Source organism: Caretta caretta, chromosome 1 (genome assembly GCF_965140235.1).
Source record: "Caretta caretta isolate rCarCar2 chromosome 1, rCarCar1.hap1, whole genome shotgun sequence".
Taxonomy (NCBI): Eukaryota; Metazoa; Chordata; order Testudines; family Cheloniidae; genus Caretta; species Caretta caretta.
In genome coordinates, this window is record NC_134206.1 from 283,632,335 (window position 1) to 283,657,447 (window position 25,113).

General features: G+C 37.0%; 1 protein-coding gene across 3 annotated transcripts in view; it reads right to left on the minus strand.

The window, feature by feature from the left end:
* Nucleotides 1-4,489: 4,489 nt before the first annotated feature.
* ZDHHC17 (zDHHC palmitoyltransferase 17) overlaps nt 4,490-25,113 on the minus strand; it is a 138,696-nt gene continuing 118,072 nt past the window's right edge. For all 3 annotated transcript variants that reach the window (XM_048835718.2, XM_048835719.2, XM_048835717.2), the window contains 5 exons: nt 20,864-20,957; nt 17,957-18,040; nt 17,159-17,316; nt 9,772-9,866; nt 4,490-7,657 (listed from right to left, as the gene is read on the minus strand). In XM_048835718.2, coding sequence (XP_048691675.1) covers nt 7,519-7,657; nt 9,772-9,866; nt 17,159-17,316; nt 17,957-18,040; nt 20,864-20,957 — 570 coding nt within the window. In that variant the 3' untranslated portion in view covers nt 4,490-7,518. The remainder of the gene's footprint in view (nt 7,658-9,771; nt 9,867-17,158; nt 17,317-17,956; nt 18,041-20,863; nt 20,958-25,113) is intronic.

Here is a 25,113-nt window from a genome sequence, read left to right on the forward strand (position 1 = left end):
TTAGTCTCTAAGGTGCCACAAGTACTCCTTTTCTTTTTGCGAATACAGACTAACACGGCTGTTCCTCTGAAACCTGTCAAGGGGAAGAAATTCATAGGCAGTAGTTGCAGACCAAGCATCTCAGAGAGGTGATTAAGAAAAAGCAGAAAGCATACAGGGAGTGGAAGATGGAAGGGATCAGCAAGGAAGGTACCTTATTGAGGTCAGAACATGTAGGGGTAAAGTGAGACAGGCTAAAAGTCAAGTAGAGTTGGACCTTGCAAAGGGAATTAAAACCAACAGTAAAAGGTTCTATAGCCATATAAATAAGAAGAAAACAAAGAAGAAGTGGGACTGCTAAACACTGAGGATGGAGTGGAGGTCAAGGATAATCTAGGCATGGCCCAATATCTAAACAAATACTTTGCCTCAGTCTTTAATAAGGCTAAAGAGGATCTTAGGGATAATGGTAGGATGACAAATGGGAATGAGGATATGGAGGTAGATATTACCATATCTGAGGTAGAAGCGAAACTCAAACAGCTTAATGAGACTAAATCAGGGGGCTCAGATAATCTTCACCCAAGAATATTAAAGGAATTGGCACCCGAAATTGCAAGCCCATTAGCAAGAATTTTTAATGAATCTGTAAACTCAGGGGTTGTACCGTATGATTGGAGAATTGCTAACATAGTTCCTATTTTTAAGAAAGGGAAAAAAAGTGATCCGGGTAACTACAGGCCTATTAGTTTGACATCTGTAGTATGGAAGGTCTTGGAAAAAATTTTGAAGGAGAAAGTAGTTAAGGACATTGAAGTGAATGGTAAATGGGACAAAATACAACATGGTTTTACAAAAGGTAGATCGTGTCAAACCAACCTGATCCCCTTCTTTGAGAAAGTAACAGATTTTTGAGACAAAGGAAATGCAGTGGATCTAAATTACCTAGATTTCAGTAAGGCATTTGATACCGTGCCACATGGGGAATTATTAGTTAAATTGGAAAAGATGGGGGATCAATATGAAAATTGAAAGGTGGATAAGGAATTGATTAAAGGGGAGACTGCAACGGGTCCAACTGAAAGGTGAACCGTCAGGCTGGAGGGAGGTTACCAGTGGAGTTCCTCAAGGATCAGTTTTGGGACCAATCTTATTTAATCTTTTTATTTCTGACCTCGGCACAAAAAGTGGGAGTGTGCTAATAAAGTTTGCGGATGATACAAAGCTGGGAGGTATTGCCAATTTAAAGAAGGACCGAGATATCATACAGGAAGATCTGGATGACCTTGTAAACTGCAGTAATAGTAATAGGATGAAATTTAATAGTGAGAAGTGTAAGGTTATGCATTTAGAGACTAATAACAAGAATTTTCGTTATAAGCTGGGGACGCATCAATTAGAAGTAAAGGAGGAGGAGAAGGACCTTGGAGTATTGGTTGATCATAGCATGATTATGGTGAGACCTCACCTGGAATACTGTGTGCAGTTCTGGTCTCCCATGTTTAAGAAGGATGAATTCAAGCTGGAACAGGTACAGAGAAGGGCTACTAGGATGATCCGAGGAATGGAAAACTTGTCTTATGAAAGGAGACTCAAGGAGCTTGGCTTGTTTAGCCTAACTAAAAGAAGGTTGAGGGGAGATATGATTGCTCTCTATAAATATATCAGAGGGATAAATACCGGAGAGGGAGAGGAATTATTTAAGCTCAGTACCAATGTGGACACAAGAACAAATGGATATAAACTGGTCATTGGGAAGTTTAGACTTGAAATTAGATGAAGGTTTCTAACCATCAGAGTGAAGTTTTGGAATAGCCTTCCAAGGGAAGCAATGGGGGCAAAAGATCTAACTGGCTTTAAGATTAAACTCAATAAGTTTATGGAGGAGATGGTATGATGGGATAACATGGTTTTGGTAATCAAATATTCATGGTAAATAGGCCCAATGGCCTGTGATGAGATATTAGATGGGGTGGGATCTGAGTTACCCAGGAAAGAATTTTCTGTAGTATCTGGTTGGTGAACCTTGCCCATATGCTCAAGGTTTAGCTGATCGCCATATTTGGGGTCGGGAAGGAATTTTCCTCCAGGGCAGATTGGAAGAGGCCCTGGAGGTTTTCCGCCTTCCTCTGTAGCATGGGGCATGGGTCACTTGCTGGAAGATTCTCTGCTCCTTGAAGTCTTTAAACCACAATTTGAGGACTTCAATAGCTCAGAAATAGGTGAGAGGTTTTTCGCAGGAGTGGGTGGGTGAAATTCTGTGGCCTGCGTTGTGCAGGAGGTCGGACTAGATGATCATAATGGACCCTTCTGACCTTAGTATCTATGAATCTAAGTCTCTAGGGTTATGTCTACACTGCAGCTGAAGTGAGCATCCCAGCCCAGGTAGACACACTTGTGCTACCAAGGCTTGAGCTAGCGTGTCAAAAATAGCAGACTGGACATTGCGGCTCCAACTGAGACCTGGACTAGCCATCTGAGACCACACCCAGCGGGTCCAAGCAGCCACCTGAACTGCAAGGTTCACTCTGCTATTTTTAGCATGTTAGCTCAGCCCCACTAGCAAGAGTCTGTCTACCTGGCCTGGGAGACTCGCTCCCAGCTGCAGGGTGGACATATCCTAAGTGGCAATCAGTGGTGTAAGCTGCTCAGAAAACGATTGTGAATTATACTTGTGTAACTAGGACTAATTTGACATTAGGTGGGCTAAGGGGAAAGCAGCCCCTGGGAGATTCCAAATTGTAGACATTCCATAGGGAGTTTGCGGAGGGTAGGTTTTATCCCAAATGACAGGTCTAGGAATCAACCTCAAAGCCCTCAACAGCCACCCTCTCCCCAGCAATTCTCATTGCTGGCAGCTGTCTCAGAACTACCCACCGCCTATCTCCTTTTTAAAATGGGACTTTCCACAAGAGTGCCCTATGATAGGAAGGGTCATTATCTTTCCTCCCTGATCTTCGTAGAGCTCGTACAAGAACAATATACCTCCTCCTCCCTGACCACAAGGCAGGCTCTGGCCCCAGCCTCAGCCAACCCATTCTACTCCTAACAGGTCCAAGGAAAAGGGGGAGTGCACTGCCTTGGAGATGCTGTCCCTTTACATTTCTTCCCTGTGGGATGGGAAGATCAGTGCAGAGAGGGTCCCTTCCATGTGCAATTCTAAGGGGCTAATCCAGCCTGGGGTATGTTACACATGTGTAACACATGCAGGCTAGCTGGAATAAAGGTATACCAGGAACAGGAGGATGGAAGATACAGCACGGTCCATCCTCTGTTTCACACCTTGTTTTTGCTGCTGCAGAGTGTAAATTACATTTATATTGCTCATCTGCTAAAATGCCTGACTAGTGCAAGTTACACTAATTTACCCCTTCTATTTTATTTTTGATCAACTGATATCACGATCCAATTCTCATCTCATATTAGTGAAAATAGGACTAACTGCATTTCAGTCAGTGTGTCAAATGCTTGGCTGTGGTCATAAGCTACCTTTGCACTGTGCTGATCCCAAGGTCCATCCCAGCATTAGTTTGGTCCCTGATATAAATGACAACATCTTGGGCAAATTTAATTTGTCTTTCAGGAGCCTCAAGGAACTATTCTGTCAGTCCAGGATCTGGCAACCATAAGAAAGTCTGGGCCATACCCATTTCTCTCCTCCATGTCCTCACATTCAGGAGCCAGGGGTGTGTTTAATTTGCTACTCAACTTTGCACTTAAATTCCAGTGGCTGGCTAAGCTGGCTTTAGGGCATGTTTGTGCTAGCAGAGTGGCACAAAGTTGCCCCAATATACACAAGAATCAGGCCCAGTGGATGTGAGAAGAACTGACGTGAGAAGAGATGCAGACCGCCACTAATTTCTGTGTCTTCTCAGAATCTGACATCAGGAATCAAAACAAGTTATTGTATCTACCAGTGAGGCTGAACCAAAGATGCCCTTAAAGTTGTTTCCAGTCTTTATTATAGGTGAAGCAAAAGCAGGGGAAGTTTCTAATTTACTTTCCGTCTTTGCAAAGTTAAATTATTAAAAGAAAAGAACCCAGTTCTTCCTAAAAACAGGAATGGTGTGTTGCCAGCATATTCTACTTCAGAGAATGATACAATTCATTGGTGGATAGTATTTATTTTAAAACACAGAGCAAATTTACTTGATGCAACCCCACCGATGAAAAGAGAGGTGTGCCAATGTTTATGTTAGTACAGAATTTGGCTCATGCTATCTGTAAGACACCTGGGAATCTTTTTGGAAAGGTGCTACGAAAGTAAATACAAGATATTACAGTATTATGATATTGCTATTTTCTTTTTCAAAACACTGTAGAAAACAATTATATTATCCTCTCTTCAGAATTACATTGGACAAAATAACATCTGGAAATGTGTTGTGCTGCACCATAAGTTCATTTAGACCCTGTCATGAGACAACTGTTCAACCATATTGCTGATGGAGCTAGACAGCTTATTGAATAAACTTAGTGTGACACAAAAAGTCAAGACAAACACTGAAACTAAGAGTCAATATTTATTTGATTAATAACTTACAAAAATTTCACAGATTTAATTTATGTAAGGAGAGCTAATTTATTAAACATTTTACAGATTTTTGTTCACCATGTAATACATCAAGATCCTGACAGTAGTAAAATGATACTTGGCACAGTTATAAATAAAATACAAAACAATGTATCCATAAGCTTAAAATGTAATGATGCTGTTTTATGCATATTAATTTTCAAAAAGAAAATCTGGTGGACACCAAAGAACACAGAAACCTGCAAAGAAACAGCACATGTTTAGGGCTGAGACAAAATTTCCATTTACTCAACCTAGATGAGATAAAGCTGATCTGATTTCAGTCTGGATCAGCTTCATGAAGTTTTGGAAGTGATGTAGTTTTGCTGTAATACGCAAATTGTAAGTTTAATAGTTTACTTGACAGAAAAAGGCTGCAAAGATGGCTTTTCCCATTCGGATGGTTTCAGGTCATAGGTCTCAGTATTCCTCAAGATAATTAACTCTTTGTATTAGAATTATTTATATGCCCTAAATCCAGGACATTTGTAAGTTGATTCTAAACCTATTATATTTTCTATTAGCCAAACTGTGAATGAAGCATAATGAAGCATAACTCCCACTAGGGAGCTATGCTCAATTAAAAACTGCAAAATTAACCTCATATTACCACCAAAGTCCACCCTTGTTTTGCAAACATTCTGGTACACAGACTTTGTTAGTTAATTGGACAACTAAAATAATAATGTACTTTAAACATCAGATGACTGGTGCTATGAAAGGTATTTACTAAACACTGTCAATTGATTGAAGTTCTTTATGTCAGCCAACCCCAAATAGAAACGGGAAAAAAGTTTTTCCTGGAGGTGCAGAACATTACCTTTGATTGTAAAATAAGTAATGAAATTTTGAAGGCTTATTCCTGCTTTTTTTCCCATTTAGAAATTAAAAAGATGAATAATGGTGTCATTTGTTTTTGTTCATGTTAACAGAATAATTGTTATAATTCTAAATTCTGACAAAATGGCACAAACCTCTTGCCACCCTGTAACCAACTCCTCCCAAATATTGTATAAAAGATAATGTTGATTTTTCCCCCAGCATTAAACGTTCAAGTACACTAACGTTACGTTTCTGTAAATCTTGATATCTGGTACTTGCAAACTATGCGAGTGTCTTGTGTTCAAAGAAACAGATAAAGAAAAAAATGTCTACTTGCAAATACTGAACATCACCTATTTACAGTTTCACTGCTCCTCTTACTAAGGCAAGGGGCTGGAATACCACTAGATTGCTTTTATACTTGTAATCTGCATATTACAGAGAATGCTAATTTTGCCAAGCATCAAACATGCAGTGAATTTGCAGGGTATAACGCCTATTAACAGCAATATTGAACATCACTAAAAGCTCATTAGATATCTTCCTACACTTTTTGGTTGATAAAATGAAATGAGCAACCTTAAATATACTAACACGCACTCACAAAGAGAAAACTATTTGATAAATTATTTATATACAGATACACATTCTTTACAGTGGTCTCATCAACTACTTTCAGGTCCCCTCTGAAAACTCCCTTCACAGATTTCTCGAACCACTAGGTTGCTACAGCACTTAAAAGAGAACTAATCCAAGTCTCAGTCTCTCTGTAAACAATAGTTAAGGAAACAGTGAATAATTCACCATGAGTATAGGAAAACGCCATAACAGAAAATCAGTGCATCACATTCAAAAACAAAAAGCCCATTTGGAATGAGATTTCAGATCATTCCTTACCTTTCAAACATATTTGCAGTGTGAGAACTTAACAGAAAAAAATCTCAAGGGTGATTTCCACTTGCTGACATACCATCTTCTTCAGAATGTCCTATTAGATTTTCCATTCATATGTGCTATTAACAGAGATCACACTTTACTTAAGCTTGGATTCAATCATTTTATATGCAAAGAAAATGAGTGTTTTAGTCAGTTTTCACGATTTGTTTTGCAATCACATGGAATTTAAAACGGTTATAAACCTTTCTTTTCCATTACTAAGATTTTGCATTCACATCTTTGGTACCCCTATACAACTTCTCTTCAAACCTTTCCAGTCACTATGCAATATATTATACTGGATCACTCTTAGTATTAAATGGCTTATATCATTTGTTCAAAGATATCAAATTAAATTCTGTTTTATTTTTTGCTGAATATCATATAGTATATATTGTGGTCTATTTTTAAAAGGTATATCATGCACTTAAGCAGGGCTTTAACTTCGACAGAAGAGCTTTACTTACTTGTGCAACTGTTTATTTTCAGACTATACAACCTCGAAACAAGGTTATTACAAGTATTTCACTGTACCGGAAACAGATGGCCATAACTGCTGATAGCCATAAAATATAGGTAACACACTTATTTGTGAACATTATATTATCCTCATGTGCCCTGCTTCCGAAGCTTAACACATTACAGTGGATCCCCAATAAAACCACATGATTTTAATCACAGTATTGAAATGCACATTTTCCCATGTACATAATACTACAGAAAATCAATATAAAATCACATTACAGGAACTTAAATGCAGCAATCTTAATGAAGTCTGACTGCATTGTGAAATTTAGTTTTAGACTCCAGATTCTTGCTCCAGTGGAATTATTCAAATTGGGAAATTAATATTTCTGTTCAGCACAACATGACTAGGTATGTCAATACTTTAATAATCTCATGCTCCTTTGTAAAAGGTGTTAAATAAAAAATCCAACAACAAATGCAGTGAATATGTTGTTGTGAATAATTCTCATGTTAAGAATGGTTAAAATCCCTTTTTGATCTTCCTCCTCTTCCTTATCAGGGTTGGCAGTTTATTCTGTCCATTTTTACCTTTGTTAATAAAACTCTGATAAAGAGAAGGTATCGTAAGATTCATCATTAGCCCTACACATAGCATGCTACGGTTCAAAGGATGTGGATTCGAGAGAGAGAAATTTTCAGGCACCACTCAGATATGGTATGCTCACAGGACGAAGGTGGTGCTACACTAGCTGGTAGCCTGCTCCTGAAGTTTGGTCATATTCTATTGTATACTGCCTTGTCCAGTCCACAATAACAGGACGAAAGAGACCACAGCATCTGAATTCAAAGAAGTCTATAATATTCCTTATACATCCATGGCTAAAAAAAACCAAACAAGACGACATATGTTAGTAAGTAACATCACAATTCACTTAGCATAGTGCAAGTTTGTCTACCTCCAAATTTACCATGTCTGCTTGCTCTCCAAAAAGTTCCCCAAATGTAGAAAACCCAAAGTGGACGCTGAATCTCTGAGAGCACAACTGACTCTTTAACCTTAAATCAGCCATTCCCCAAGTATGCCAGGGTTATACAACAATGACTGGACATCATCCTATCTTAAAGTTAAGAAAAAATGAGAGGGAAATAAAGACTTACTAGAATATATTTGATAGACAAAGCAAACAATAGCAACAACAGAACATTAAATAAAAAGAATTGCAGCATTATCCTGCCTTTAATCTCAGATAATCCTATTTTATTTTTTCCATTTTATAATATGTGAATATTACAACTTCTAAGCATAGACTGTAAAATTACATGAACTCAAAAATAACAAAACTGAATCAGCTCAAGAGAAATTCCTGAACCAGGAACCAATCTCTACCCCACCACAGGCAATAAATAGTTTGAACCAATAAAACAGGCATTACAATGCATCCTGAAGGTCATGCTCTGTTGAACCAACAGGAAAGCAAAGTTCAGAGATCAGTGCCATCCACTAAGATCACAAATAACATTGAAATTTAGGGAAATATGAGAACAAGAGCTTCCAAAGTACAGAGTATGAAGAAGCTAAGACACAAACTATGTAGAGATTTATAGACAAAAATCAACACCTTGAACTACACCCATTGATGAACTGGAAGCCAAGGTAATCTGCAGTGCACAGGTGTAATATATTCCATGCCACAAACATTGCTAACTGGGCGGCCACATTTTACGCTAGCTGAAGTTTCAGAGTGGTCTTGAAAGCTAGTCCCACACAGAGTGTATTGGAACCATTCTGGAAGTGGCAGAATGGTTCCATTCTGGAAGTGGCAAAGGCATGGATAACTTCGTAAGTCCCCTATCCAAAAGGAATCGTTGCATCATTAAGAAGTGCCAGACATGAATATGAAGTGATTGTCCTCCCAGGATCACCTTCAATTTAATTAATACTGGTCTTCAGATTATGTGGTGGTTCATAGGCTACAGATCAAAGATCAGTGTGAACCCCTGAACACTACAAAATATAGAGTATACACATCTCTGTGGACCTAGACAAGAGTGATAGCTTCCAAGTCCAACAGCTGTTACATCATAGAGCTCATTGTCAATTTCTTAAAGTTTTACAGTCTCTAATATGTAAAAAAATCTCAGGAAGGAAATTGATTTTTCATCAGAAAGTTTCTTTTTGCTTGTAATTACACTGAAGCTGAGTAGGCCTTGATTTTCTGGAAATTAAAACTTAGGTAACAGGATGTAGACTAGAAAGATCAGAAGTAACAACGAGAATATCTGAATTCCTGAAAGGACATTGAGTAAACCATCCGTGGTTGACACCTTTGCTCCATCTTGTAGGCAGTGCTTATTTAGTCAGTTCAAACACTCGTTTCATCATTTTAAGAAGCACATCCTCTAAAAGCTCCTAAGCTGATAGAAATGGCTACAGGATGTGGAATTTGAAATCATGAGGAAAGCAATACATTGCATCTGCTCTGGGCACAGCCTTGTGTTCCCCAGACAAAAAGAGATCTGATTGCGGCTGTGCTGCATCTCTAGAAAGGTCATGACCACAAGAAGTCATGTTACTAGTCTCACTTGCTAATTTCGTTTGCATGGTGGGACTTGAGAAGAAATGTTGAAGGAAAGTCCTTTTACTAGCACAAAAACAAACTTAGTGAAGTAGCAGCATCCCCTACAAGGAAGGTGCTTTCTATTTTTTTTACCAAGAGAAAGACTATTACCCTCCTGGGAGCAAAAATTATTTTATGTTAAATCATCAATGGCTGGATTCATTTAGAAATATTAATAGTAATTATAAGTCACTTTCCATAATCAGATACATTAGCTTATGGTAAAAATAGCTGTTCAAATTCAGCTTTTAAAAACTGAATTTTTGGGATCCTATCAGCATATGGAAGACAGTTTTCAGCATTCAGTTGTGAAGTTCATTTGTGGTTTGGCTATCCATATGAGAAATAGCGTTTTACACATTTTTATAAACTTACTTGAATGGGCTTTCAATAGATGTTGTTGTGACTTTAAAGTGCTTGTATCGTCTTGCATTCATCCTTTCATTGGTAGTGATACCTAAACAAGATATCTAGAAAAGATGGGAGATACGCAAACAAACACTTAGAATTTCCAAAATTTAAGGCAAACCAGGAGAGAGAAAGGCTGGAAAAAAAACTCCACAGGGCTGTTTAGTGTGGGACCACACACAATGCAAGCTGCATCACTCTGCCTGTACATTTCAACCACCTGCGTTATTCGAGTCTTTCTTGAGTGAACAGAACCAGCTGTGTCAAATTGTGTAGTAGTTTTCATTTTTAATAAATCTCGATATCCAGAAGAAAAATCCCTAATAATCTATATTGGAGATAATAAATAAGATAAGCAATTATTTTTATTATAGTAGATATTTAGGAATTATCTTAAACAATTTTGAAACAACTTTTCTTCCTTCTTGGCGCTGATACTTAAAGTAACTGTGAGATATTTTTGTAATTTTTTCCCCTAAAAGAAATAATAAATTGGGCTGAAAGCACCTTCTGCATGGGTCACTTGGCTCAAGCAGAGTTAACAGTTTTCAGCAACTACTCCATCATTGTTTTGTCTTAAAAAGGGGGAGTCTGAAGAAGTCTTCAATTATGCAAGGCCTGGATTTACTGTAGTGTATTGCATGTGCAACACTGGAAACAAAAGTAGTAGAACTCCCTTAACAATTAGGAGCACTATCATAAGCTAAAACGTTAGAATTCTTAGTGTCATATGGTAACTCAGCCCCATGTTATGGGATCAACAAGCCAGGTCTGAGAATCCTGAGCATTCAGGAAATTACACTCAGGTTTACTTGCCTTTTCTGGATATACTGAAGTTTTGTCCCTTTAACAGACAGGTATCTAAAGAAAGAGGACATGATTTAAAAAAAATGAAAGCCTAAAGTTAGGCACCTATGGCCAGGTTCTCCAGGAAGAGGCCTGATTTTCAAAAATGAATGAGAACTCCTGAGTACTCATATTCTCTTTTAAAAAATCAAGCCACTTATTTAGGAGTTTAACTTTAGGAAACCATTTTTGAAAATCTTGGCTAGGTCTTTTAATCTTCTCCAGGGAATAAGGAAGCTGTTTGGAAGACAGGACAGAGAGTGGTAAAGAATGATAGGAGAGTGATCCCATCAGAATGGTCAATCAAGGGATCAGTCAACTTTACTTTCAAGCCATCAAAGAGGAATCAAGAGACGGGCTGTGGAGTTAAAAAAGCAGAGAACAAAGCTCCTAAGAAAGGCCAAGTTAGGATCTCTAAGAACAGATTTTGGCAAGTTCTTTTAAGTTACCTTTTATCTTCCTTCACACAATCGTAAAAATAATTATTTGGACACATTTAATAATGAAGTTATTGCACGTTTCATTTTTCATATTTCCTACACTGCATGTTTTCTGCCTTGTAAATAGTATTAAATACTACAATTATAATAACTTTGTCTTCATCACATTTAAGGGTGTAAAGCATTTCATGAGGCACCGTGAGAAAAGTGTTCTTCCAGGTTCCATAGAATTTGAAGAAATATCTACCAACATATCCCATTCTAAAGTAATTTATGTATGGAGTTTAATGGATCCTGGGATTATTGGGGATTGGAAGGCACATTGGAAAGTTGTATGTTCACATTGCTTTAGTACTCTGGTGCTTTATATTGGTTTGGAAGCCACACTGAATAGATATGGTCACCCTGGCTCATTTATCTTGGGCAGGAAATCCCACTGGAAGGTAGTGTGGTGGCCCTGGTTCACAAGTATAAACTTGGAATCTATATTTGTGGTTGCTCTAAATCATCGTTACAGGAGAGAAGGAAAAAGCTGAGATGCCTGATAGTTTACTTCAAAGTTTGGAGTGTGGATCTTATTTCTGATATAACGGGAAACACTGAAGTGGTAACTAAGCCCTTGTGAAGAGACTTTGTGATAAGACTGTTAGAATAGATAAGGAAAATACAGCTAATGTGATGTATTTGAATATTATTTTCCTGTCTAAACCTGTAGTTGATAATTCCATTAACTACAAACACTTGGCCTATGATTTTGTTAGGATATTTTAATAAACTTTCCTCCTTTGGCTTTTGTACTGACAGATTGTGCAAAACACACAATGGTCTCATTAGATGGGCAGACATGGGAACATTTGAAATACAGATCCCAGCCCCCACAGAACATATTGAACTGTTTGGCTCATTCCAAGACTACTCAGACAGATTGTTCATCCATGCTACTGTTTTGGGTATTGGTTAGAGTTTCAGTCTGTGTTACAAGAGTGCTGGTCAGACATGGTAATGAGGTATCTGGGAAGGAAGACTGACAATTGCATTCAAAGGAAAAGCTAAATGTCTGATCACAAGAGATCTTTAGTGTGAGAAAATTCAAAGAATCTAATTCTATTTCTAGAATTACATATTATGTGAACATATTCATTGATTTCAGTGGGATACGTGAATACTCAGTGATTCTTAGTGAGGAAAACGCACAAAATGCATGAAAATTGTTTCAGTATAGTGCATCTTTTACTCCTGACAGAATTCTGCACCTCTCTAGGGGCAGAGAATTTATATGGTCCGCATATTTCTGTGCCCCACCCCGCCGGGCACAGAAAAATGCAAAAGAAATCTGCAGGGGGACATACACCTCTTCCCTGGCAACGCATGTGTTCCAGTGTGCCTGTAGCAGACTCAGACATGCAAATCACTGGGGGGGGAAAGAAGTGCCTGTGTGGGAGACGTTGATCACCATCAGTGGGTGGGGCTAGGCGTGTGTGCCTGCCAACAAGTGAGAGAAACTCTGTCCCTCTCACTTGCTACTAAGGCTCACCTGGCGTGGAGGGGTAGGGCTTTTTATTATGCATGAGGTAGACTGTCCTGGAGGCAGAAATGTAGCAGCCTGCCTGCACAGTAATATTGTTAACGTTCCTATCGTTAGTTAACTGTTCCCATTCTCAGACAATTCCCCCAGGAGCATAAAACCTCTAAAAGTTTTAAGGCCACTACATTGCCAGAGTGACAGTAAGGGAATCAGCTAGGAAGATCTATGTGTTTTTTCCTGTGCCAAAGTGGCACAATGGAGTTAGTTAGATTACAGCTCAGAATTTATTTTACTTATCCATTTAAAAAAAAAAAAAAAACAAGACTGAGGGCAAATAAAATATTTACCAAGCAGTCAATACAATGTCAGGACAATCAGAACCAAGCACTTCCCAAAGTACCCAGCCAGGTCCAGGACAATGATTAGCAAAGCTGAATGACTTTCATGTGTGAAAGTCTGAGCAATTTAAAATGACATTCTACTTTTTCTCCCCCCCCCCCCGTTTGGTGTTCTGTAATGTAATTTAAATGACAATCCAGGATTATAACTGGAATGCAGGGTATCAGTTACCAAGTGTTTGTAACTTATCTTTCATGTGTTCAGGTAATGTTGAATAGTTATTGTGACTTTTTTCTGTATTGTAGTTTAAATAAATTACCAAAACAATTGAAACTGGTCTGATTATATTGCATTATTTTGACAAATAAATATGGAGAATTTTGCAGGATTATTAATTTTTTTGGCGCAGAATCCTTTCAGGAGTACTCTTTTCCCAATGGAACAGTTGCATAGCTCTTTCCTTGTCTAGATGTCTGTTCAATCCTCCCATGCATGTGTATGCCTCCCATTATCATTTTTGAGAGCTTTAAGAATGGATTTATAACTGCCACCATCCTTTCCACAAACTATACCAAAATATACGTAAATAACCTATTGACTTTGAAAAATTAATATAGTTCTTGGTATAAGAAATATTACCTGCATAATATCAACTTTGATGTTTTGTATTGTACTTTACAGAGATGTATACATAGACTTTTTTGGAAGAGTAAAGTTAGGTTTACAAAACTGGATCTCATCTGTAACTACTCTGATCTACAGCAAATACACACAATTTATTTCTTTATTATATGCATTTGTAGTTCTATTACTTTTATCTTATGTAACCAGCCAAGAGCCTGAACTAATTTTGCATTGAGCTAACAATATGTAGACCCAACTTACTATTTTTAGACTATATATGTACTAGGAAAATCACCACTGCTGACAATAGTTAACAACAATGGGTCCCCTCAACTGGTGCTGGAAACTGTTTAACTATTAGTGTAGATTCCATTGAAAAGGTTTTGTCCAGTTAGTTATACAATGCATAACTGAGACCAGACTTACACAACTTGTATGCACTCACAGTACTGAACTGTTTTAATCATGTTTCACTCCTGCCTTCTGCAATGGTGTTAAATATTTTTGTCCCATTACACAAGCAATTAAACAGTTTGCAAACACGAGTTGAAAAAGAGACAGTGAAGACCTACTACTGACAACCACTATCAGCAATGGGCTAGTTTCCCAATGTAGACAAACCTATAGTCTAGGGGTAGGCAACACATACTCTGCTGCAAGCTAAATGCAACTTCTGTGGCAAAGCCATTCATATCTGTGTGTTCCAGTAGGAGAAACTGGAAATTCTGTGGCAGTTTCTGCTAAACTAAGGATGAATGTTTTTACTAAATTAAGATGAAATTGAATAATACAAGTAGTACAGTATTGCATCTATAATTTATTTTGATATCAAATTAAATTTATTTTATTCCTCTATATTTTCCCTGTGCCACAGGGTTTTTTTAGGGCTGTCAATTAATCACATGATTAACTAAAAAAACCTAATTGTGATTAAAAAAAATTAATCACACTGTTAAACAGAATACCAACTGAAATTTATTAAATATTTTTGGATGCTTTTCTACAGTTTCAAATATATTGATTTCTATTGCAACACAGAATGCAAAGTGTACAGTGCTCACTTTATATTATTATTTTTATTACAAATATTTGCATTGTAAAAGTGATAAACAAAAGAAACTGTATTTTTCAATTCACCTCATATAAGGACTATCGTGTAATCTCTTTACCGGGAAACTGTAACTTACAAATGTAGAAATTTTTTGCTATATAACTGCACTCAAAAACAAAACAATGTAAAACTTTAGAGCCTACAAATCCACTCTGTCCTACTTCTTGTCAAGCCAATCGCTAAGACAAAAGTTTGTTTATATTTATGGGAGATACTGCTGCCAGCTTCTTATTTACAATGTCACCTGAAAGTGAGAACAGGTGTTTGGATGGCACTTTTGTAGCCCGAGTTGCAAGGTATTTACATGCCAGATACGCAAAACATTTGTATAACCCTTCATGCTTTGGCCACCATTCCATGCTGATGATGCTCATTAAAAATTTATGTGTTTGTTAAATTTGTGACTGAACTCCTTGGGGGAGAATTGTATGTCTCCTGCTATGTTTTACCCGCATTCTGCCATGTATTTCATGTTATAGCAGTCTCGGATGATGACCCAGCACATGTTCATTTTAAGAATACTTTCACAGCAGATCTGACAAAATGCAAAGAAGGTACCAATGTGAGATTTCTAAAAATAGCTACAGCACTCGACCCAAGTTTTAAGATTCTGAAGTGCCTTCCAAAATCTGAGAGGGACGAGGTGTGGAGCACACTTTAAGAAATCTTAAAAGAGCAACACTCTGATATGGAAACTACAGAACCTGAAACACCAAAAAAGAAAATCAACTTTCTGCTGGTGGCATCTGACTCAGATGATGAAAATGAACATGCTTCAGTCTGCTCTGCTTTCGATCTTTATCAAGAAGAACCCATCATCAGCCTGGATGCAAGTCCTCTGGAATGGTGGTTGAAACATGAAGGGACATATGAATCTTTAGCACTTCTTGCACGTAAATATCTTGCAACGCCGGCTACAACAGTGCCATGCGAATGCCTGTTCTCACTTTCAGGTGACATTGTGAACAAGAAGCCAGTAGCATTATCTCCTGCAAATTGTAACCAAACTTGTTTGTCTGAGCGACTGGCTGAATAAGAAGTAGGACTGAGTGGACTTGTAGGCTCTAAAATTTTACATTTTTTTATTTTTGAATGAAGGGGTTTTTTTTGCACATAATTCTACATTTGTAAGTTCAACTTTCATGATAAAGAGATTGTACTACAGTACTTGTATTAGGTGAATTTATTTTGTTTTTTACAGTGCAAATATTTGTTTTAAAAATAAATATAAAGTGAGCACTGTACACTTTGTATTCTGTGTTGTATTTGAAATCAATATATTTGAAAATGTAGAAAACATACAAAAATATTTAAATAAGTGGTATTCTATTATTGTTTAACAACGCAATTAATTTTTTTAATCGCTTGACAGTCCTAGTTTTTTTTTATGACAAGGAACTACATGGAAAATGTTGTAAGAGGAAAAAGCTGGAAGTTTGGTAAGTTGGGGACCTCAGCACCTGGGAGGACCCCGGTGGGAGTCAATTTAGCTGGAAGCTTCTGCTAAAATCATTAACAATGAACAGTTACTGTTGACATATAAACCATTGCACTGAATTTTTGAAAAAGACTATGCAGATGCAAATTAGATACCTTTTAGAGCATGCCAGCAGGGTCTACCTGGGGCAATTAGACCACAACATGTTAGAGTGCTTTATAAATCACACCCCTCTAGAGAGCGGTGCCGTGCCATGTAGACAAGCCAAGCAGTCTCAAGTTCCTGATGACTGCTCCACTAAAAGCTAGGAGCGTCATGAAGGTGATAAGTGAAAGAGTATCAGCATTTAAATCTCTTTGAGTGCCATTTAGAAGCACTAATAATTTGCAACAGGCTTTACCATGTAATATGAAATAAGGGTACAGTTTTCAAAAGCACTTAAGTGACTGAAGAGCCTAAGTCCCATTTTGAAAAGTGACTTAGGAGGCTAAGTCTCATTGAAAGTCAATGGGATTTAGGAGCCTAAGTGCCTGAATTGCTCTTAAACATGTGACTTAGGCACTTTTGAAAAAAATTATCCAAGGTTTCAAACCAAGAAAATGTCAGCCAAAAGTGATTGAAGAAAGCCTTATAATCTAATTCAATGACTGTCCTATTTAAACTATCTTCACTTGTATGGCTGTCAAGGGAGCTACTGAATAGAGACTTCTGATCCCTTTCACTCTTACTAAAATGATCATTTGTACATGTATACAAATAACTTCACACTCTTTCAAATCCCAATAAAACAATTCCCCTTTTGCTTGGTGACCCTAGATCCCCTCCCTATCCTAAATGAGGCAACCCCTATGACTGACAACACAATCAGCTTTCTATTCCCTCTGCAAACCTTGTTTCTGTGATCACTGAACCTTGTTTTATAACAATGTTAAGTAAACTGAAAAGGAATATTTGATGTAACGGGAATGCAAATTTACTTTTAATATTCAGGGTTGACTATAATAAGTAACAAATAAAGTGCCTTTTCATACCTGATACATCTGACACATGAGTAACACAGCCACCCACATGAAATGAAACACACTATTTAGAAACATCCAAAACATCCAAGGTGAACAGGTGGCAATTTGTGTAATATATGTCCACAATCCATCCTTTGTGTAAGTAGTCTCACAGTGGATTCCCCAGTCTGGAAGAGGAAAAAAAATTATAGATTTAAAAATCATATAAAATCCTCAGATCACACATTTTTTCTATATATCAATGTACTATTTAAATTTGAACTGATCAGAAAACTGACAAAGGGCAATTTTTGAAATGAAATATGGAAATAATTTGCAAAAATCTTCCCAATTTCTCCCTCCTTTTCTAAGCAGCTGTAATTTAAATTCACAGAGATGATAGTAAGTTAATGAAGGGCATGGAATAATAGTAACAAGGACTACATAGAATTCTTAATTAGATATTTTTTCTGTAATAACTAGGTATTCTTCTATTCTAGAACACCTAAACTGGGCAGTTACTAAAGCAAACCTCAATTCCTGGAGGTAACTGGAATGGGTTACCTAGGGAGGTGGTGGAATCTCCTTCCTTAGAGGTTTTTAAGGTCAGGCTTGACAAAGCCCTGGCTGGGATGATTCAGTTGGGGATTGGTCCTGCTTTGAGCAGGGGGTTGGACTAGATGACCTCCTGAGGTTCCTTCCAACCCTGATATTCTATGATCCCAATACAAAAATGGTATCAAAGTATAACTCTGATAGTGCAAACACTCATAGGAGGAACTAAATGAAATATTGTACTTAAAAACAATTAAGAAAAAATTTACTCACAAGAGATACAGCCATAAATCATCCAACAGATCATAAAAAGCAAAAAGAACAGATAGCCCATAAAATAGCGATGGTTCCCTGCCCCTAAAGATGAACACAAACAACAGGAATTAATTTCTTCCACCTTGAGAAAAGGTCAGTAATACGCTTGAGGGCTGATGTACATGAGAATTCAATTTAAATTATTTTAACACAACACTGCTAATTACTTTATATGGAAACATTACTCTCCAGAAACATTACATTAGTCTGTAAAATCTATATGACTTCTTAGAAGCTTGAAAATAGGTGTTTTTCTCCCTTACAACTTTGCCCTTTCAGTAGGGCCAAACATTGTTTTATTTTTCTGTGCTCCTACCATACTGCAGCTGAAATTCACACACGCTTGTGTAATTTACGATCTGCTTTATTGATATCAACACAGCTTTAGGAACTGGTTAGTTAACAGCTGTTGCAGAGCCAGGAAGAGCTCAAAAACTGTTTTGGTATGTCTCAAAAATACTGAATTACTTTTGTTTCTTGGCAGCAGAGGGCAGGTATTTTTAATAAGACGGACAGAAAATAGAAATCTGGACAAAAATCCACATCCTGTTTTGACAATTAAAGGTATAGGAAAAGTTGACCTTAAACTGCTTGACAGCCAACTGAAAAGAAAACATACAAAAGATGGATAGACAACAATTTAGGTTAAACAAGTTGTTAAAAAAACTGGTTATATTAATGAATGAAATTTAAAAAATTCTACTTGTAATTGAATTTAAAATTGAGTGAATGACCCATACCATACCATACCATAACAGCATTTGCTCAAAATGAAACCACTTTTACATGTGTTAATATACCTGATAGATGCATTTCTAATATTGTGATACGTTTATTTGTATATATACACTATTCGGAACTTCTCAACTTTCCCTCAATTTGTAGAATACGTTCACTAGTACAGCACTCCAATGACCCAAGGATGTGCACTAACCACACAGACACTGCAGACGATAATAGGCTACAAAAGATGTGTCCCTCAGTATCCAAGAAGCAGAGCACTTAATTGGTCATTTATGTCAAATATTTTGCCGATTAAACCAAGAGCTTCCTCCAGAGGCAAAAAATAATCAAGTGCTTTTAACAAGTGAAATGAACAAATAAATAAGCAGAAGCAGAAAACCCAAACATACAAATTAGAACAAGCACACAAGGCACTTCCTTCCTCCAAAATCAAACAGCTTCCTTCATCTGTAAACATGTTGTAATGTTGTTTTTATAAGCAAAGAATATATGAGGAATGATGTTGGAAGTACCTCAAGTATATGTTAGAAGGTGAGTGTGAGAGACACAGAGACTCTGTGTGTGAGAGAGAGAGAGAGAGTGTGTGTGTGTGTGTGTGTGTGTGTGTGTGAGAGAGAGTGCACCCGAACACATGCTGCTGGTTGTGCACGCTCTGCTAATCAGCTGGGAGGCACTTGAATCTCTCCTGCGCAGCCACCCAAGTGCACAGCTTACAAAGAACAGTTTCAGGGCCACATGGGGACAGGGTGGTGCAGGGAAACATGGGGATGGGGTAGAGGTACGGGGGCAGATGTGCCTGACTGAATGAGAGTCAAAAGAATTGTTCTATACTCTCACCCACACGCAACAACCCTCCAGGTTCACTGCCAGGATCCTTCCCAGCAATTACTTCCCTCTCCCTCAGCTCCCCTGACTCCCCTAAGCCTTTGTACTGTTTCTGAGGGGTGCAGGAAATACAGTTCTGTATTGTAGTTTAAATGAATTATTACGCAAAGTTCTGTATTAATATGCCTAGTAAGGAATCTATTCGTAAAAAAAACACATTTCCTGAATCTTTTTTGTTGTCTGTATTATTTCAGACTTCCTTGCTGAAGGTATTTTGAAATAATTTACCAAAATAAATGAAACTGGCATGATTATATCGTGTCATTTTGACAAATGAACTATTCAGAATTGTGCAGAATTTTAAAATATTGTGCACAGAATTTTTTTTTTTGTGTGCAGAAATTCCCCAGGAGTAGAAAATCCACCGAGATGGGAAGCCATTTTGAATCTACGGACACATAGCAAGAATTAATTGAGCACTTGACTACAGTTCCCTAAAGGAAAATACTTGTTTGTGAGTTTCTCTGTTACCCAGGCTTTAATTTCCTAGTACTCCACGCTTCACCTCATATATATATTAAAGAGAATAGTCACCACTGCAGTCAGTATATGCGCTCTTGTTTTTGTAGCAAATGAAAAAGCTGTTGTATTGATAAGTATCTGAAAATGTGATTAACGATTTGCTTTAGAGTTCATATTTGACAAAAACATACTTGCATACTGTTTATGTGTTGTTATAATTATAGCTGAAATAAAATGTTTAAATAGGGATGAAAGCAATTTACTTAGGACTTGTCTACACAGAGCAGAAATGTGCACCAGAGGGGTTTGCTTTCTAAAGGACACTTACGTGTCGTATGCGAACTGGCCTGTGTAAAGCCTGGTGATGCAAACATTTTAGTTCATGTCAGCAGGAATACCATGGGTCAGTTAGTGCACACCCCTCCAGTGCACATTTCTGCTCCATATAGATAAGCCCTCAGAAACAAAGCTAGAAGTACTTATGCGTGGATTGGTAACAGAGAAGAGAACTGTGAATAATGCAATGAATCAGAAAGAAAGAAAATTTAGGCTGAACATCAAGATGCTTTTGGTGAAACTGAAGACCTAGAATAGTCTTTCCCAGGAAGTTGTCAGAAACCATGTTACTGTGGTCATTTAAAACAAGAATTTACAATGTATAGAGGAATATACTGTAGAGAACGATCCTGCACTGAGAAAGGGGTGGACAAACTGACCTAACTGTATTTTTCCCCTCTCTATTTGTTAAGATTCCATGTTTGAGCAATCACTTACCTACACAGTTACCCACCCATGGGCAGTGGTGGTCAAACTTTGCTATACATCGATTGCACACGCCACAATGTTTAGACCTCACTGGCTTCCGTATCTGTTTGACAGATATTTATGGACATATAATTACAAAAAGCTTTACAGCAAAGTGAAAATAAAAGTCTGACATTTATACTGGCAGAAAAAAATGAACTTTAATGCATGTTAAAATACTTTGCTGCTGTTAATCCCTTAGATCAAGGTCAACAGGAATTTAAAAGCCTAATGGGTAATTCAGATTCCATTAAACAATTAGTGTCTTAAAATTTCATCATACGTCAGCTATAATATGCATGGTATAAAAATCTATTTAAAATCTTTTCCCTTAAATAAAAATGTCATATCATAAAAAGTATCAAATATTTATTTCTCTTTCCATCCACCCCAAGCCCTCTAAATCCTCTAGGTATCTGAGTTTTGGGTGCAGATTTGTTTCATTTCAGCTATTTTATGTTGACAGAGTATTGACATTATGATTGAGATGATTCTTTGGGCATTATTCATAAATGAACCCTAATGTAAACAGAATGCTGTTAATGAAGCCTATTTACCAAAGACAAGAATATGAATTTAAAGAGAACTTCCAATGGGACTTTTGCTCCAATGTTCACTTTGACAATTTTGAAAACCACTCCCAAACTGAGTATATTTTGTAAATTAAATATAACATGGTTATGATGAAAAATCAAGAACAAAATACATGAACAAACCTTGAAATACAAAATATATGAACAAACCTTGACATTAAAATACATTTAAACTTTAAAACTAAATATTTAAAAAAACTTAATTGCTTATCCCTTTAAATCTGAGTTTAAAGTTCTATGTTTATTATACAAAAATTAATGACACCATAAACATTATAGAAAAAGTATTTCCAATAGCTGTTTGTCATGTCATTAATTCTTCCATGGGAAACAAAATGCATACTTCAGGTCTCAGTAGGTAAATGCAGGAAGAAACTATTTTTAAACATAACTTGCAAGTCTAAGCAACTAATCCACAATTAGGAAATGTTAAAACACTTCAGGATTTAGAGAAACTTTCCAGTTAACCTGGAAAATATCCAGACAGTTATGACACAAAGCAAAAGATACTTCTTTTTCAGGCTCAACGTGTCATTTAACCCAAAGTTTGTTCTAGCCCATTTTAAAATAAAATAATAGTTTTGAAAGGCTTTGTGAAGCTTACTTATCTCTTAAGAGCCTTCCCCAAATAGATTTTATTGTACATAGATCCTGAAACAACTAATCTGCAATGCATATACCCAGAGGGGTTTTCCTTTGTATGGTAGAAGGGAGTATAACACAACAGTTCAAGCAGCTTTCACAATAACTAATAATGATTTTGTGATGTTGCCTATACGGATCAACAAAAGACAAAGCCCCATGTGACTAAACTGTATGTAGACACACATACATGTATATATGTAGGTACATCATGTTACATTACATCAGAAAAATCAAAGTACTTCAGTTTCACAAAACCTCTGAAAGTATTAAAATTTTTAAAAAACCATTACAATTCTCATGATTCAGTAGAAAAAGGCCTAAACTTTTTGTTAAACCAGCAATGGCAATTCTGAGTCAAACTGAAATGTTTACTGCAAATATTCATAATTCTCCCCTTTCCCCCACCTCCAAAAAATCACAGAATACAAAGGTACATAAACTTCTCAACATACTTTTCTTTTTTATAACACAAAACTTCTTCAACCAGGATACTTGGGAGAAACTGAATGCTTGTTCAAAATATAACAGTTTTGCTACATAGCTTGAAGTTGCTGTAAGGATGCAACAACCAATCACATTGGTTTATTTCAATAAACCTTTTATAAAATGTTATTTTTATTTGTCAAAACTTTGCAGCTTCTCACAAGATGTGTCCTGTATAAAGGCCAGAAGGGGACATGTTCATCATCTAGTCTGACTTCCTGTACAACACAGGCCATAGAACTTCCCCACTCTTGTGGCTCTTCTCTCAACCCTCTCCAATTTATCAACATCCTTCTTAACTTGTGGGCACCAAAACTGAACACAGTATTCCAGCAGGGGTCACACAAGTGCCAAATACAGAGGTAAAAGAACCTCTCTACTCCTACTCCAGATTCCCATCTCCTTTAACCGCAGCAACATGCTGGAAGCGCACATTCAGATGATTATCTACCACATCCCCCATATCTTTTTCAGAGTCACTGCTTCTCAGGATAGTCTCCCTCATCCTGTAAGTATGGCCTACATTCTTTGCTCCTATGTGTTTCCATTTAGCTGTATTAAAATACATAGTTTGTTCACACCCAGAATACCAAGCGATCCAGATTGCTCTTCGTTATTTATAGCTCCCCCAGTTTTTGTATGATCTGCCTAAATATGGATTCTGATGCCCAGGATTAAGGCAGCCAACTTTGAAAAGTTTGCCAACTGTAGTAAAATAGGCCCACATTAGGCTTAAGCAGGCTATGGTTTCAAACTGAGTTTGTATTTTTTAGCATGAGTGGTAGGACTGAAGCATGTAAAAGGATGAGATCATGAGAAAACACAAGTTATTTGTGTTAATCTTGTAGTGACCCTTAAAAATACCAGTGTTATCTCATTTAAGGTTTGGGTTGAGGTAACAGAAATAAAGAAAATATAGTTAATTGGGCACCAGGCATGGTAAATAATTGGTTTGTTTAGTTTAGTATAAAGAAATGTGGAGTTTGGTAGTCAAAGAGAAATACAGCCAAATGAGATAAGATGCAAACCTTGAAGAAAGAGGCCCAGTCATTAATCTTGTCTTGACCGGGGCAGAGGACAAGGTTCAAACTTAGCTCCTTCATCTGGAGTTAGTAAGGTCTGACAACAAACAATGACATCACCTGTTTGTTATAGTGTATTAAAAAAGCAAGGTTTTCTCGGGGTACTTTGTCAGTGCATTTCCGTATTCCTCTGGAGTCACCCCATGATGGGAAGGTCCCTCCCAGGCCTGATCTTGTTGAGAGTATTTTGGCCAGTATTTATAACTGTATTGCTGTTGGGTACATAATACAAGAGTATATGCTTATGCTCGTACATTGGGTGTAATTATCACTAAGCGGCCATTGAATTAATGAAGGAATGCTTGTGTGGAAACTGAGTCGTGGTAAACCTTAATAAACTTATTAAGAAAATAATTTCCAATACCAATAATACAATTTTGCATGTTCTTTGATCTTGATTTGCTTTTTCCACGCCAATGCCACATAACAGACTGCTACAAAGGATATTATTCAGCTGTCCCTTCTGTTGGCACTAGGGAGGCAGCATGCCTTTTGTTATATGGCAGATAGCTCCTACTCCCAACTGCATGGAACTTTAGGTAACAAGATGGGTTCTGCAGCTCAGATAGAACCACTACTATTAAAATGGGGTTAAGATTATTAGTTAAGTGATTTCTCTTAATAGCAGCAAAAGGCCAATGCTTGGCCATTTGGACGAATAAAACGGTACTGTATGTGTGCATATTTAAGAAGATTTGACAATTTTTTTAAAAGTTGGCATTTTGTTATTAGTATTCCATCTCATGCAAAGCATGAGTATGTACTATTAGTAGACTTTATAGTCTTTTATATTTGCTAATCACACTTTAAAAGGAATGTGCATATTATGTTTTCTTGTGGAACTAGATAGCGGCCCTTGTTTTCTTGAAACTGATTTCCATTTTAAAATGTTTTGAGGAGGGGTGTGAAAATTAGTATTTTTTCTTTTTAAGATTATAGCCAAATTTAAAAAGTCCAGCTTACTTTGGAAAGAAACTATTTTCACGCTCTAAAGGAGATTATTTTAGTTATGGCAATGCCAGATAGAATGTTGTAAAGTCCAACACCAGAAAAAAAATGGACACATCAATGTAAAATATTATTGAGTTACTAGAAACTTTAAAAAACACAACTGAATAGCGCATTTAAAAACTGTATAAAATTAGTTATCCAATTCTCTTTTTAATAAAAAATGTAACACACATATTTCCTTTAAGCCTCTGTCCTTTCTAGTTGCCTAACAATCTGAAAGTCCTAGAAATGTGAAGAGCTAGGAATGGTTCACTAGTTTTCCAAAACTGAAGCAATTACATTTAGTCTGGTTTGGTTTAGATATCCTTCAAAGTTAAACTAAGGTGTTCACAAAGATACAAGATTTAGCGCAAATTTTGTCCCCTAATAAACATGAAGTTAAAACAAAGACCTTGATCCTCCAACT